This window comes from Ostrea edulis, chromosome 6 (genome assembly GCF_947568905.1).
Source record: "Ostrea edulis chromosome 6, xbOstEdul1.1, whole genome shotgun sequence".
Classification (NCBI taxonomy): Eukaryota; Metazoa; Mollusca; class Bivalvia; order Ostreida; family Ostreidae; genus Ostrea; species Ostrea edulis.
The window spans coordinates 16,219,243-16,235,938 of NC_079169.1; the positions used below are offsets into that span (position 1 = coordinate 16,219,243).

General features: G+C 35.7%; 2 protein-coding genes across 2 annotated transcripts in view; one reads left to right on the forward strand and one right to left on the reverse strand.

The window, feature by feature from the left end:
• LOC125648334 (2-hydroxyacyl-CoA lyase 1-like) overlaps nt 1-7,293 on the reverse strand; it is a 63,768-nt gene extending 56,475 nt beyond the window's left edge. Inside the window, exons 1-4 of the mRNA XM_048875324.2 lie at nt 7,182-7,293; nt 5,057-5,161; nt 1,049-1,170; nt 286-358 (exon numbers count right to left, since the gene is read on the reverse strand). Coding sequence (XP_048731281.2) covers nt 286-358; nt 1,049-1,170; nt 5,057-5,161; nt 7,182-7,235 — 354 coding nt within the window. The 5' untranslated portion in view covers nt 7,236-7,293. The remainder of the gene's footprint in view (nt 1-285; nt 359-1,048; nt 1,171-5,056; nt 5,162-7,181) is intronic.
• LOC125648335 (GTP-binding protein 10-like) overlaps nt 7,292-16,696 on the forward strand; it is a 19,871-nt gene continuing 10,466 nt past the window's right edge. Inside the window, exons 1-4 of the mRNA XM_048875325.2 lie at nt 7,292-7,587; nt 11,097-11,287; nt 11,411-11,499; nt 13,684-13,828. Coding sequence (XP_048731282.1) covers nt 7,339-7,587; nt 11,097-11,287; nt 11,411-11,499; nt 13,684-13,828 — 674 coding nt within the window. The 5' untranslated portion in view covers nt 7,292-7,338. The remainder of the gene's footprint in view (nt 7,588-11,096; nt 11,288-11,410; nt 11,500-13,683; nt 13,829-16,696) is intronic.

Below are 16,696 nucleotides of genomic sequence, written 5' to 3' on the forward strand. Positions count from 1 at the left end.
TAGTACTTGGAGGAGCTCACGATTTTTTTAAGGGTCTGTAAGGGGTTGAAATAAGACCTCATTCCCAATGCTAAAAAGCAGGTATTTTCCCAGATTTTTGCTTTAAATCCCCAAGCAATGAAAACAAAACAGGGTTGCTCTATTGTTAAAAAGCTCTCCTTCACAGGCACAGATTACAATTTTTGCTTCTTTGTATGAAATAATTTCCCCTATTTCAAGCAAAATTTGAAAGCCTGCTGCTGATGACTAAGATTACCTGTGGATATTCCTGATGACTAAGATTACCTGTGGATATTCCTGAAAGGCCCCCATACCCTCCTGATGCTGCTCACTGCTACCACCAACTATGATCATCGGCCTGATGAATAATCATATTGTCATGATTAATTATGTTCACTCATACTCAATCTTGAGAAAAAGGAATGGTCGGGACTGAGCATCAATTACGAGGATTTTCTCTCAATGTCATAAATGAAGTGACTTCTATATCTAACATTCTACATATTAAATCAATCCCACTTCTATATCTAACATTCTACATATTGATATTAAATCAATCCCACTTCTATATCTAACATTCTACATATTGATATTAAATCAATCCCACTTCTATATCTAACATTCTACATATTGATATTAAATCAATCCCACTTCTATATCTAACATTCTACATATTGATATTAAATCAATCCCACTTCTATATCTAACATTCTACATATTGATATTAAATCAATCCCATTTCTATATCTAACATTCTACATATTGATATTAAATCAATCCCATTTCTATATCTAACATTCTACATATTGATATTAAATCAATCCCACTTCTATATTTAACATTCTACATATTGATATTAAATCAATCCCATTTCTATATCTAACATTCTACATATTGATATTAAATCAATCCCACTTCTATATCTAACATTCTACATATTGATATTAAATCAATCCCACTTCCGTAAAAAAACAAAAAAAAACTTTTCCCATATATCAGTGCTATCATTGTGTGCGTTTTCCCCAGCCTTTCATTCACAGACCCTCACCAGCAGTTGACTTGTGCATTAGACATTCCTGCCAAGGCATGGATGAGCCCAGGGCCGGAGACGACAAGGCACACAGCAGGTCTCCCGGTCATGTATCCAATGGCTGATGCTGCATAGGATGCCTTCAGGTGAAAATAATTCATTTTCTTCAAAATATGCTCAGTGAGGTTTACAGTTGTGTATTACGTGACGAAATGTTGAGTCAGATGTCTAGAAATTTACACATGGTATGTTTTATTATAATAACTACACTACAAAAATAATTTTTATTACCCCTACCTCTTGATAAATCTGCAGCAAAATCACCAATTGCAATTTTCTTAATTTGGCATCATTTATTTATAGATGGGAGCAATCAACATTACCGATGTGTGTGTCAGGTGATCAGATGGGAAATGAATACAATTTCCAATCATTCATGTGTTTCAAGAGCACATAAAATACAAGTGTCAACATTCAAGTTCATGTATTTTAAAGGACACATCGCATGTTTCTAACTCTACATTGTCATAATGGCTCGCTTCCTTTTAAAATATGGATGAAAATATAAATATCAGCAATATTTATCTATTCATTTCAAAAACCATTGCCTAGCTGAGAAGCTCAGTAGGTTAGCACGTCGACTGATGAACTGTAAATCGCAAGTTCGCGTCCAGCAGGTGTTTTAATTTTAATTTTTTTTTAGATTGCTTTCCACTAAAAACTGCAATTTTTGACTAAATAAAGTAAATCTGAAAATTTTCAATTTCAAAATATTGTTGAGATATACATGTATAATGGCATGTGTCAGTGTGTTATTTACATTTCATGTTATAGCATAGTTTTGGATTTATACTATCTATCTCTGCCAGGGAATTTGGATGAAAATGATATATTTGATGATATATCAACAGGGGATGCTTACTCCTCCTAGGCACCTGATCCCACCTCTGGCATGTCCAGGGGTCCGTGTTTGCCTAACTATCTATTTTGTATTGCTTATAGGAGTTATGAGATTGATCACTGTTCGTTATCTTCACCTTGCATGATGGACATGATATATTTGATGATGATGTATTAGATGATGAAAATGATGTATTAGATGATGATTATCTGTTTATCAAGCTATAATATGAAATTTCTTGATTTTGAATGAAATCTTTGGAAATGGTGGGTTTTGGAAGAATTAATTAAATATGTTGAGCAGATTCAAATGTGCAAATTGTTATTACCTATTCCCATGAATTTTTTTTACCCCTTATTTTGGCCCCACCTTAGCCCTGCAGGCCCTGAATTGTACAAACTTGAATTTGAACTACTTATGATGCTTGAGTTATTTTAATATGACTATATTCCTGCTGTAATTGACATGAAGATTTTAAAAGATATGTTTCCCCAATATATATTCCCATGTAAAATTTTGATCCTTTATTGTAGTCCAATCCTACTCCCAGGGACCCAATTTGAACAAACTTGAATCTGCATGTCTACCTGGGGGTGCTTTCAATTGATATGACTAATCAAAGCCCTGTTGTTCTGGAGAAGATTTTGAAAGATTTTCCCTACATATCAGCATGTAAACATTGCACCCACTTACCCCCAGGTCCATGAATTAAACAAACCTGAATTTACACTATATCAGGGAATGTTTATGTAAATTTTGAGTTTTCTAGCCCAATGGTTCTTGCGAATAAATTTTTTTCTTATATACCCACATGTAAAACTTTGATCCCCTGTTGTGGCCCCATTCTATCCCTGGAGGCCTTAGTTTGAATAAATTTGAATCTACTCTTATGTCAGAAAGCTTTCATGTAAATTTCAACTTCATTTTTGAATTGTATACACTTTTTTGAAGAAATGTTAAACATTAAATATGAAGATACCAAAACATTTTATCTACAATGACTTAGATTAAGTCTTATTTTTGTATTCAAATTTTGGACTGACATATTTAGCATTTATGTTGAACATTACTATGCCAGTTTTGACTGGCAATTTCCTGACTCTTCTAGATCAACTTCGTTCTTGTACCCCTTTTCCTAGGTCTTGAGTTGACCAATCTAATTAAAATTAGATCCTGTGATCTGCTCATCTTATCCTATGATCCGCTTATCTACTATCGCTACATATACATTCTGTAGGTAGCAAAAGTAGATAGCAGATCATAGGACCTAATTTTAATTAGATTGTGAGTTGACTTTAGTTTTTAGGTCTCCTGGGTTACCTATTGCAATCGGTTGTCGTCCGTCGTCATGTGTCGTCCGTCGTGCATTAACAATTGAACATTTTTAACTTTTCCTTGATAACTACCAGTCCAACTCTTTTCAAATTTGGTATGAAGCATCTTTGGGACAAGGGAGACATAAATTGTAAATTTCAGGTATTTAGCACCCCTGGGACCTTAGGGGCAGGGCAAAAACTTACCAAAATTGACCAATTTTCAAAAATCTTCTCAATCTCAAGAACTGCAGATGTGTAAAAAAAAACAAAAAAAAACTAAAGGCATGGTAATGGAGAGCAGGAAGGCCTCTACCAAAATTGTAAATTTCATGATCCCCAGGGTAGGGGTTCTGACCCCAGGGCGGGGCCGAACTTGGTATATAGTGTTTTTGTGTAAAACACTTAAATAACATCTTCTATAGTGCTGTTGATACTATATTGAAACTAAACAGATATTTAGAAAGAGCAGGTAGTCCTTTACCAAAATTGTAAATTTGATGATCCCAGGAGTAGGGGTTTTGGTATCAGGGTGGGGCCAAAATGGTCAGTTATTAAATGTGTGAACAATAGACATTTTTAACTTCTTCTTGATAACTATTTTTCCAATTCTTTTCATATTTGGTATGAAGCATCTTTGGGACAAGGGGGACATAAATTGTAAATTTCAGGTATCTAACACCCCTGAGGCCTTAGGGGTGGGGCAAAAACTGTCCAAAATTGATCAATTTTCAAAAATCTTCTTCTCAAGAACTTTACATGTGTCAGAAAAACTAAATGCATGGTGATGGAGAGCAGGAAGACCTCTACCAAAATTGTAAATTTGATGATCCCCAGAGTAAGGGTTCTGACCCCAGGGTGAGGCCAAACTTAGTATATAGTATTTATGTGTAAGTTTGCTGATACTGTATAAAATCTAAATGCATACTTAGGAATAGCAGAAAAGGAAGTACAAAAAATGGTGAATTTCAATCAAAACCCAGGGTTATGACTTTAGGATGAGTCCAAATTAGTCATATTTTGATGTTTTAATGTTAATTAGTGATGGGCAATCGGACCTAAAACCACAATCGATTATCGGCAATAATCGGACACATGTAATCGATTATAATCGGAATTGGTATTTAAGTGTTTTCCCCTCAAATTAGATGTAACAGAACCATTAAATGTATGGAAACAACATTTGAATTCTTCTTTGTTTCATTTATTCACTGGTATATAAATCAGAATTCCAATATATCAAGTAATGGAATTTATCTATAATCTCAATGTATCAAAGATATCAGAGATAGGCTCCTTTATTTGACTGTTGAATGCCATTGTTGTTACCATCCTTCATATCTTCTGCCATTTTCTTTGCTTATTTTTGATCGGGTTTGACATACAGAAAATAAAAATTGAACAAAGTTGAAGTGATTTCCGGATTTTATTTGGTTAACGATGTCAGCGACTTTTATTTTGTAATCGATTAGTAGCATCGTGAACGACCAACAATCGATCATCGGCGACAATCGTTTCATCATTAATGTTAATACACCTATTATTTAAAGCCTTCCATCAGTGTATGCACTTTTGAAGGCAGTGAAGTTTTAAGAACACATCTTGTTTTATACTGTTGCTGAACATTAAAAATTAGCTTAGATATTCAGAACAGGAATTTTTTTCTATATTTCATACCCCGTGGAAGTAGTGATACTTTTTTACTAGTATTCAGGTGACCGATAAGGACTGTGGGCCTCTTGTTTGATATTCATGAGTATTATTTTGGGAATAAGTTCATAATAAATCAAGTGTTTATCATATTTTACTTACAGCTTGTTCATTTCGCATCCCAATGTACTTGATGCCATGAGCCTGCGCTGCATATGCTACTTCAATGACTGGGATACCAACAATGCCAAACATATACTCCACACCCTGTAATAAAAAACACTACGTGCAATATTTGTAGCAATCATATAATTTTTCCTTAGTTTGTAGGTATTAACAATTACAAAGTAATAAAAAAAATCATCTGTTCCATGGGGATCCGGGCCAGAATAGGTCCTTAGTACCCCTTGCTTGTCACAAGAGGTGACTACATGGGACCCCTAAAGGCACTTATCATTTCAAAATTTCTCAATTTGACAATGTGCATTAAATTGATTATGGGTTGTTTTTTTTGGGGGGGGGGGGGGGGTGAAAACTATATTTAACTTGCTAATGGGTCTATATTAAACATTATCAAAAGGTCAGGACTGTCAATCTCCTCAAATTGAGTCCAATAAAAGCACCAACCCTTCCAAATTGGAATTATTTTTTTTTAAATCCCATTTCTAGTCTAGAAATTCCCAAAGAGAAAATCTATGTACTGAGATATTTCTCTAAATGATCACCTTATAGAGAAAAAGAAACTATCTATGATTAAAACAAAAGCTTAAAATTGTTAATCAAAATTTTTCCATTTGAACAAAAAATTCCGATAAATTTCTCCATCTAAAGGGAACAAGAGGCCCATGGGCCACATCGCTTACCTGAGTAACTTTGGTTGGCCTTTCCGTTCTTCAGAAGTTGTGATTTCTTATTAATAACTAAAATAATTTTTATGAATCTTTATTCTCATGAAAATTTTTCACCACATATTGTGGCCCAAACCTAAGGGAAAATGATTTTTTACAAACTTGAATCTGCACTATGTCAGAAAGCTTTCATGTAAATGTAAACGTTTCTGGCCCAGTGATTTTCTCTATAAATTTGTATGTAGAATTTTGATCCCCTACTGTGGCCCTATCTTACCCCCAGGGGCCATGAATTTTACAAACTTGAATCTGTACTATGTCAGGTTTTCGTACAAATGTAAACTTCTTTGGCCCAATGGTTCTTAAGAAGATTTTAAAAGAATTTTTTAATTTATTAGTATGTAAAATTTTGATTCCCTATTGTGGCCCCATCCTAGCCCCAGGGGTCATGAGTTTAACAAACTTGAATCTGCACTAGCTATGTCAGGAAGCTTTCATGTAAATTGATCTCAGCTTTTCTGGTTCAGTAGTTCTTGAGAATAAAATTTTTCAAGATTTTCCCTATATATTTGTATGTTAAACTTTGATCCCCTATTCTCGCCTCATCTTACCCCTAGGGCCATGCTTTTAAGAAACTTGAACCTGCACAATGTCAGGAAGCTTTCATGTAAATTTCCACTGGCCTAGTAGTTTTTGAGAAGAATATTTTTAAAGATTTTCACTATATATAAATTGTATGTAAAACTTAGATCGCCTATTGTGGTCCCATCCTACCCCTGGGGGCCATAATTTTAACAAAATTGAATCTGCACTATGTCAGGAAGCTTTCATGTAAAATTCAGCTCTTATAGCACAGTGGTTCTTGAGAAGATTTTTAAATGACCCAACCTTATTTTTGTTATTATCTCCCCTTCAAATGGGACATGGCCCTTCATTTGAACAAACTTGAAAGCCCTTCACCCAAGGATGCTTTTGTCCAAGTTTGGTTGAAATTGGCCCAGTGGTTCTGGAGAAGAAGTTGAAAATGTAAAAAGTTTACAGACAGACAGATGACAGACAACAGGCGATCAGTGAAGCTCACTTGAGCTTTCAGCTCAGGTGAGCTAAAAACTGTAAAAACCGCAGTGACAGATACCCTTGAAGGTTTGGTGTGTGAATAATGATCTTTCAAATGAAAGTTAATAATGATCCATAAAACATTATTGATTCTAAAATAACTTTCAAGAAAAAAATGCTAGATCTCCAATATGTATGAATAAAAATAATAATGTCACCAAGTGGGACGGACAGGGTTCATAAAGGAGAACGACTGCAAGTTGACAATTAAGCTCGGTGATAATCACGTTTTGGATAACACATTGAACTATATATATAAAAAAAACTAGCAAACCTTAATATTCATACAGTAAATACAATAATCGTAATATATGCATATTTACCTGGGCTTTTAATGCTTGGGCCAAAACACTTGCACCATCAATTTCGTCTGCCATCGTGATCTCATGTGGTAAAATGTTTGTAGCTCTCCTATTTATAGAGGAGAGAAGTTGCCGAAAGGGCACTCTTCTGTGAATGGAGGAGTGAAATGAATTAGCAATGGCAGCCTGCACACTTTTCATTGCAATATCACAAGCTAATCGGTTGATATCCAGAAAGACTCTTAATTTTGTTGAATATCCGATATGTAATGTCAGTCATTATGCAAACAAAAAACTGAAAAGAAAGAAATTTCCAAAACCTAAAAGAGAAGTAGAGTTGTCACAAAAGCCGAGGAGAAACATTGGCGTAGAACTAGAAGATGATGTTGATGGGGGCAGTAGGAAAGATGGTACAGGGAGGAAAAAGGTGAATTAATTTCATGTATTATGTCTTACCGCGTGACCGTGTTTGAGGGCGAAGCAAAAGATATTGGAATTAGTATCTAGATCCATAACAGGGCAAAAATATCTCGAAATATTAGCAGCTAATGTGTGGGGACAGAGCTCAATCAAAGTATTCTAACTTTAGAACATTTTTTATCCGCCTATTCATTGAACGCGGGAAACGCTATGCAACTGATGTAAACAGTGCATTGTGACGTCATATTCAGCGTCGGTGTTTAGCAAGTACACAAACATAGGAGACACTGCATTGAACAATCGCGTTTTAAATCGAGGAGTGATTATATATGATTAAGAAAATAAGATTTACATGCTTTTACGGATTTCATGTAACATCTCAGAACAACATTAACTTGGGTACACAAGATTCAAAATGGAGAAATACATGTCCACGCGCTAGTATTCGAATAGACGCCATTGGGACCAAACTTTTCAAGTTCCATAGGTATGGTTTAATTTTTGATTGGTTTTCTATATTTTCCTTTAAAACATATATATATGTGTTACCTATAGGGAGACCTTCAGGCCGTGAGAGGCCTTCACCCTCTATTAGAATACAGCATTGAAATAAATTTAAGTCTGTTTTGAAATTTCCTAGTTAGGCTACCACTGGTTAGAATATAACTGTGTCTCGGGACAGGCCTTCAACTTAAACTGGGTGCATAGGACATTATCACTTTAACGATAGGCCTAGAACATTCTATCTAGACTAACACGAGAAACCCACAGTTATTAGGCCTAGACGTAGATTTGAAGCAAGACAACAGTAATCTCAGCGAGATTCGTCGCGTCTGGATATTTGGACTGATCCCTCTTCCGAAGAGATTAGACTTAACAGTTGCATATGATATAGCACAGGAGTTTGAAGTTCAATAAAATTCACTCAAATGACCGAGCCATGACTGGCATGAGCTATGCATTAGCATATATTCATATTCGAATACATTTTCCATCGAAACATGCATGGAAAAAGATTATAAGATCTGTGGTATCTACACAACATAAAGCACAACGAAACTTCAGAATGGTGAATGACAGTGATTTTCGCCGTTTCAAGTCTATCGTCCAACATCAGAACCCCTGTTTCATTTGGACTATTCCGTCAAATTCATATAAAATCACCTTGTGTAAATTTATTTGTAAACTCGTAGCTAATCCCCTAAACAACTCCAGATCTCAGCAGACTTCATGACACTATCCTTCTAGATATTATCAAACACATTACATGTTCCTGCTCACTGACCTTAAATTTACGCAACTCCTGGTTGGATGAAATATCAAATAATCTAGATGTATTCCTCTCTTCTGCACTTTGTGCTATGACTGATGATGAAACATTTCTTTTTCTCGTAAAACGCAATTCTTGTACACGGATTCCAGAAACAGACATAAGATCTCTTCAACTCTTTAACTTTCGCTTTATATATATAAGAAATGCAGCTACATGCTACAACGTGGCTCTCAAAAACTTCATCCATAACTTCATAAATTTGTAAATATTTTTTCTGTTTTCTTCACTCTGTCATTTGTATAACCTGATTTAGTATTCTGTTCTGTATATTTCATATGTATTATTTATAACTGTATGCATTTCTTGTACATTTGAATGCATAATTCTCACATGAGGGAAATAAAGTATGAATGAATGTAACATCTTTGTAAAGTCTCAATTAAAATAAAACAGATACAGTCAAACCTCATTACCTCTGTATTTGTTTGCTGTGAAATAGCCTTAGCTTGAACTTACATACACACTTCCAATTTTCTAGACCTGATGGATGTACAACCTGAAGCTATCATTTTATCTCTGACATTGTGAATAATTTCAGAGAGCAATGTTAAAAAGTGAATAAATACAGTGAAACTTCTCCAACCGGCCCCTCAGAAAACCGGTTCTCCCTGAATATTGGCCGATTTTCAAAGTCCTGGCAGAAATCTTAACATTTCCTTACAAAGAAAGTCTTACAAAACCGGCCACCCCTGAAAACCGGACATCGACCACTTTTTAATTTGTAATTTACCCTTATCATAATGGCCACTTTTTGAAGACAAGAAAAGTTTGGCCAGAGGGTGATCAAGATTGTCCAGGGGTGCAAATTTGACTGACCAGCCAGGTGGGAAATTATCCACTGGAGGTGTGAAAAACACAAATGGCCTCTTTAATTTCTATTGTTTACCTGTGCAGTCAAGGGTGTTAATTGACACTTAGCTAATCCAAGTGACCCTTCCAAATTCAGTGCAAAATGTAAAAAAAAAAAACCAACCAAACAAACAAAAAAACCAGTTAGGAACATATTGAATGAATACAGTATTATTGTTGCACCATTCTATCGCATGGATATAAGCGGTAGTTAATAAAGAAAACAAACCCATGACTGTTAATGATAATTATTAAAGCATATATAACTTAATTTTCTTGGTTTCCATAGCCTTAAAATTTCTAAGAAATATTCAAATTACAAGTTTATATTTACTACTGTACATTTCAAAAACGTCAAAACAAATTTGTTAATGATATAAGCGATGCATGTAAACAGAGTTTTTATAGGTAAGAGGAATTCCAATATGCCTCTGTGTTTTCTTTATGTATCCAGGGCTTGAAGCTAACTTTTTATGTCACCAGTCCAGCCGGACTGATGAGGTATAATTTTAACCAGTCCGCAGAAAAAATTACCAGTCCAACAGAGTTTTCCAGAAATAATCAAATATATTTTGTTGATATCATTAAAATGAAATTTAACTCATTATGCCTTAGACAATATTGTAACACTTACATGTGGAATTTATATTTACGAATCAGATTCGTCCAGTTGATTAAACAGATCGAAGCATGCCAATTGTGTATGAAATTTCATATTAAGTATATTTTCCAAAATGATGCTTTAGAAAATTAACCAGTCCCATCAGACTGACTAAAACAAATGTCAGTCAGTCCGCCAGACTTTTAGCCAGTCACAGACTGACGGACATATGTTAATTTCGAGCCCTGGTATCGGAATCCTGTTATAGATTTTCAGTTTAAAATTAGATGATTTCAGTGGGAATATTTCTTATTAATTACACGTGTATAATTACCTGTAGGTACAAGCAGACTAATTTGATCTCCACTGATAATTGATCATGGACTACCAGAAGAAAGGGAACAGTACCTACTTTGTGAATTTTGAGATAAAATGTCTCTAAATGCTAAATTCTCGGTTAACCGGCCACCCCTCCAAACTGGCTGGGTTTTTTTCGGTCCGAGGGCCGGCCGGTTTAGAGAAGTTTCACTGTACATCTAAACCATGGATAAGTCTTGAGAAGCTATTGGAGAATTCATCTTTACAATGTGCACTCCAGTGAAAGTGATCCTAGATGCATTAGATTACATGCTGTATGTTATTGTAAATAGAGTTAGTCAGGAGAGGCAAAGGACAGATGCAACCCTTTAAAGAAACAGTACTTTACTATGTACATTTATGTATTTTTGAACAGGATTTTTTAGTGGACAGGCTTCATGTGTTCATGAGGGGAGGTACAGGGGGTCATGGTTTGGCTCGGTATGGGGGAATTGGAGGGAATGGTGGAAGTGTGATTGTCAAAGCCTCAAAAACAGTCACACTGGAAAACATAAAGGCCAAGTACCCACAGAAACGATTCAAAGCTGCAGACGGAAAACCATGCAAGTGAGTGACATTATCCATGATGTTAGAGTAGGTACATATATAGATAGTTATCTATTCTGTGTGTTTACATTTCTTTGATGATGTCCTGACATTTGTCATCTGATGTGATTACTTTGGTTGTAGAAAGCTTGCTCTTCTGGGAGAAAATGGAGATGATTTTATTTTGGAAGTACCGACAGGCATTACAATAGAGACTGGGGGTAGAATAATTGGTAGGTCAGCATCTTTTTCATGTTATACTCAGTTTTTAGCTCTTCTGAGCCGAAGGCTCAAAGAGCTAATGCTATGGCCATTTGTGCGGTGTGCGTAAACTTTTTAGAAAAAGGGCTATAACTCAAGAACCCCTTGGCCAATTTTTTTCAAATTTGTTACAGGGTATCATTGGCCCAAGGGCTTTCATACATACTAAATAGAGGGATGTGACCCTTTAACAAGGGGAGATAATCAGGAAAATACAAACAAAAGTAGTGGTTGCTAAAAAATCTTCTTCTCAAGAACCACTGGGGCAGATTATCACCAAACTTACACATAAGGATGAGGATATGTTGTAGATTAAAAATTGTTCAAGGCATTACCCTGGGGCAAAGGGCGTGGTCTCAAGGTCACTTCAAAGTTGACCTAAATTTATATTTCCTTAAATCTTAGATATTTTAGTCATTATAAGGACTAGGATCATCAAATTTTGACAGTTGATGCATCTTAGGACCTTGTGTCAAGTTGTCTCAAAAGTTGGTCACGGTGACCTACTTTTTGAATTTTGCAGGTATTTATTTTAAAATTAATTTTGATGCATATCTTGGACACTTTGAAGCCTATGATCATCAAAACTTGTCAGTTGGTGGATCATGGGACCTTGAAATGCGTCAACTGAAAAATAGGTCACCGTGACCTACTTTCTGAATTTTATGGCTGATCATTTATAGATATATTTTAAGTTGTTATTTCAAATACCGAGAGGTTTAGAATCATCAAATCTTGTAAGTTGATGCATCTTGAGGCCTTGAAACATATTTATAAAAAAGTAGGTCACAGTGACCTACTTTTTGAATTTTGCAGATATTCAAATTTCACATTTTCAATTTTAGATGCATATTTTGGGCACTGTAAAACCTAGGATCATCAAACTTTGTCAGTTGATGCGTCTTCAGTCTTCGGTTTGTGTCGACCAAAAAGTAGGTCACCGTGACCTACTTTTGGTATTTGACAGCTTAATTACTATATTTCAGACACTATTTGACCTACAATCATCAAACTTTGTCAGTTGATGCATCTTGAGTCTTCGGAGTGTATCGACCAAAAAGTAGGTCACTGTGACCTACTTTTGACATTTGACAGTTATATTTATATATTTCAGTCACTAATTGACCTACAATCATCAAACTTTGACAGTTGATGCATCTTGAGTCTACGGAGTGTGTCGACCAAAAAGTAGGTCACCTTGACCTACTTTTGGAATTTGACGGCTATATTTATATATTTCAGATACTATTTGACCTACAGTCATCAAACTTTGTCAGTTGTTGGGTCTTGCATGTTCGAAGGGTTTCGACCAAAAAGTAGGTCAACTTGACCTACTTTTGGAATTGGACGGCAAAATTTATATATTTCAGATACTATTTGACCTACAGTCATCAAACTTTGTCAGTTGATGCGTCTTGCATGTTCAAAGGGTGTTGACCAAAAAGTAGGTCACCTTGACCTACTTTTGGAATTGGACGGCTATATTTATATAATTCAGATACTATTTGACCTACAGTCATCAAACTTTGTCAGTTGATGGGTCTTGCATGTTCGGAGTTCGCTGACCAAAAAGTAGGTCACCATGACCTACGATTGGAATTTGACAGCTATATTTCAATATTCAGATACTAATTGGCTTAAAATCATCAAACTTTGTCAGTTGATATTTCTTGGGTTCTCATAATGTGTAAACCAAAAAGTAGGTCACATTGACCTACTTTTTTTGAATTCTTAGGATTTAACTAAAGATTTAGAATACTAAGAGGCTAAGAATAGAAATGGTGGGGTTGTACAATTTATCAGAAGAGCGATTCTAGGCCCTTGGGCCTCTTGTTTAAATTTTTTTTATTTATTTATTCTTTTTTTGTATTCACATAGTCATCAATAAAAGTAATGAAGATAAATATTAATCATTTTATACATTCTCGCACCATCTCACACTCTTTCACACTAAGTACTATCGTACAGCATAACTTCTTATCCTAAGTGACAGATCAAAAATAGTTTTCCAGTTTTCCCAAAGTTTGTCAAATTTCAAAACTTTTTACTGAGTTAATATTTAAGTCCAGCATTAAAATTTAAATTCTAAACATTAAAATAAAAACCACTGACTAGGTTTGAGTTTTCTGACATTAATGATGTTGGTTTCATTTTAGGTGATTTGGATGAAGAGGGAAAGGAATTCCCTGTAGTGAAAGGGGGATCAGGAGGAAATGCCTCTAATGGGTTCGAAGGAATGAGGGGAGAGGCAAAAACTGTGGATTTAAACCTGAAGCTGATTGCAGATATTGGTCTTGTGGGGTAAGTAAAGAAGGATTTCAAAGCAAACTATAATATCATTTAGATATCTATCCTGTTGGGAAATTTTTGAGTCAGGAATATTTAGCAGAATTCCTCTCGAAAGGAAAAAAGTGAAATTTTTGTGTTTTGTTTTGAGAGCTAATTTTCATATTACAAAAATAGAATTACTTGAAAACTTTACTTTAATACTAGCAGTTTTTCTTTTCTTCATCCAAATAGATAAGCATTCCAGCGTGTCAGAATAAGTCTATAATCATGCAGGGTTGTCACTAGGAATTGTTCACATGCAGGGTTGTCACTAGGAATTGTTCACATACAGGGTTGTCACTAGGAATTGTTCACATTCAGGGTTGTCACTAGGAATTGTTCATGTACAGGGTTGTCACTAGGAATTGTTCACATACAGGGTTGTCACTAGGAATTGTTCACATTCAGGGTTGTCACTAGGAATTGTTCACATACAGGGTTGTCACTAGGAATTGTTCACATACAGGGTTGTCACTAGGAATTGTTCACATGCAGGGTTGTCACTAGGAATTGTTCACATGCAGGGTTGTCACTAGGAATTGTTCACATACAGGGTTGTCACTAGGAATTGTTCACATACAGGGTTGTCACTAGGAATTGTTCACATACAGGGTTGTCACTAGGAATTGTTCATGTACAGGGTTGTCACTAGGAATTGTTCATGTACAGGGTTGTCACTAGGAATTGTTCACATACAGGGTTGTCACTAGGAATTGTTCACATACAGGGTTGTCACTAGGAATTGTTCATGTACAGGGTTGTCACTAGGAATTGTTCATGTACAGGGTTGTCACTAGGAATTGTTCACATACAGGGTTGTCACTAGGAATTGTTCATGTACAGGGTTGTCACTATGAATTGTTCATGTACAGGGTTGTCACTAGGAATTGTTCATGTACAGGGTTGTCACTAGGAATTGTTCACATGCAGGGTTGTCACTAGGAATTGTTCACATACAGGGTTGTCACTAGGAATTGTTCACATACAGGGTTGTCACTAGGAATTGTTCACATACAGGGTTGTCACTAGGAATTGTTCATGTACAGGGTTGTCACTACGAATTGTTCATGTACAGGGTTGTCACTAGGAATTGTTCACATGCAGGGTTGTCACTAGGAATTGTTCACATACAGGGTTGTCACTAGGAATTGTTCACATACAGGGTTGTCACTAGGAATTGTTCACATGCAGGGTTGTCACTAGGAATTGTTCACATGCAGGGTTGTCACTAGGAATTGTTCACATGCAGGGTTGTCACTAGGAATTGTTCACATTCAGGGTTGTCACTAGGAATTGTTCACATACAGGGTTGTCACTAGGAATTGTTCACATACAGGGTTGTCACTAGGAATTGTTCATGTACAGGGTTGTCACTACGAATTGTTCATGTACAGGGTTGTCACTAGGAATTGTTCACATGCAGGGTTGTCACTAGGAATTGTTCACATACAGGGTTGTCACTAGGAATTGTTCACATGCAGGGTTGTCACTAGGAATTGTTCACATTCAGGGTTGTCACTAGGAATTGTTCACATGCAGGGTTGTCACTAGGAATTGTTCACATTCAGGGTTGTCACTAGGAATTGTTCACATACAGGGTTGTCACTAGGAATTGTTCACATTCAGGGTTGTCACTAGGAATTGTTCACATGCAGGGTTGTCACTACGAATTGTTCATGTACAGGGTTGTCACTAGGAATTGTTCACATGCAGGGTTGTCACTAGGAATTGTTCACATTCAGGGTTGTCACTAGGAATTGTTCACGTACAGGGTTGTCACTAGGAATTGTTCATGTACAGGGTTGTCACTAGGAATTGTTCACATACAGGGTTGTCACTAGGAATTGTTCACATACAGGGTTGTCACTAGGAATTGTTCACATTCAGGGTTGTCACTAGGAATTGTTCATGTACAGGGTTGTCACTAGAAATTGTTCCAGGCATATCCTGGACTCATAGTTTGTAAGAAGCTTGAGTCCCACCAAACTTTGATGAGAACCTAAAACATTTTTATGAATCTTTTTGTATGAAATAATTGCAGTGATGGATCTAAAGAGGGTTACAAGCCTCAGAGGGTTAAACTTTTGAAACAAAGTTGTCAATTTTTGTCATTTATGGTATCTATTTGATCTTGAGACATGTTTTACACAGACTATATTCTTAAAAAAGATGTTCCAAGCCTCACTGACTTTCACAATTCTGTATCCTGCTAATGCGCTTTGATGTTCCAAGCCTCTGACTTTTACAATTCTGTATCCTGTTAATGCGCGTCGTGCAGTTTAACAAAGTGAAATGTCACCGTTTCATTTTTGAAATTACATGAGGGCATGGACTGCAACACTTTATGCCAGCATACTCCATGAAGCATGTTTGTGCTTGTGTAAAAAAGTGTGAAGTGTTGCAGTTCATAATTCATGTAATGTATTTTCAAAAGTGAAAGAACAAGGTACGGTTGTATACATAAAAAGGCCCAAAAAATTTCTCTCTATAAAATGTGTCTGGAATTAACCTTAATCAGCGCTTTAAGAAAGTAAAATAAATGTCAGGTATACTATGTCAACAAAATCAGAATGATAGTCGTAAATGGATAGCATTATGACATCATGAATAAGACATTTCCCGCCTTTTTCGCAAAAGAAGGCTGAAAACTGTCAAATGTCATACAAATTATTGCTCAGGAAAAGATGTGCGCATTTGTCGAGCAAAATGAAAATGATATATATTGTGTATTATTTTGAGATGAAAAACATGCTTCAATATGAATTTGCTCGACGCATGCGCTGTATGTTTTCTAAAAGGAAAACCACCTGAATTTGTGGATATTTTCATTGAAAATGGAAT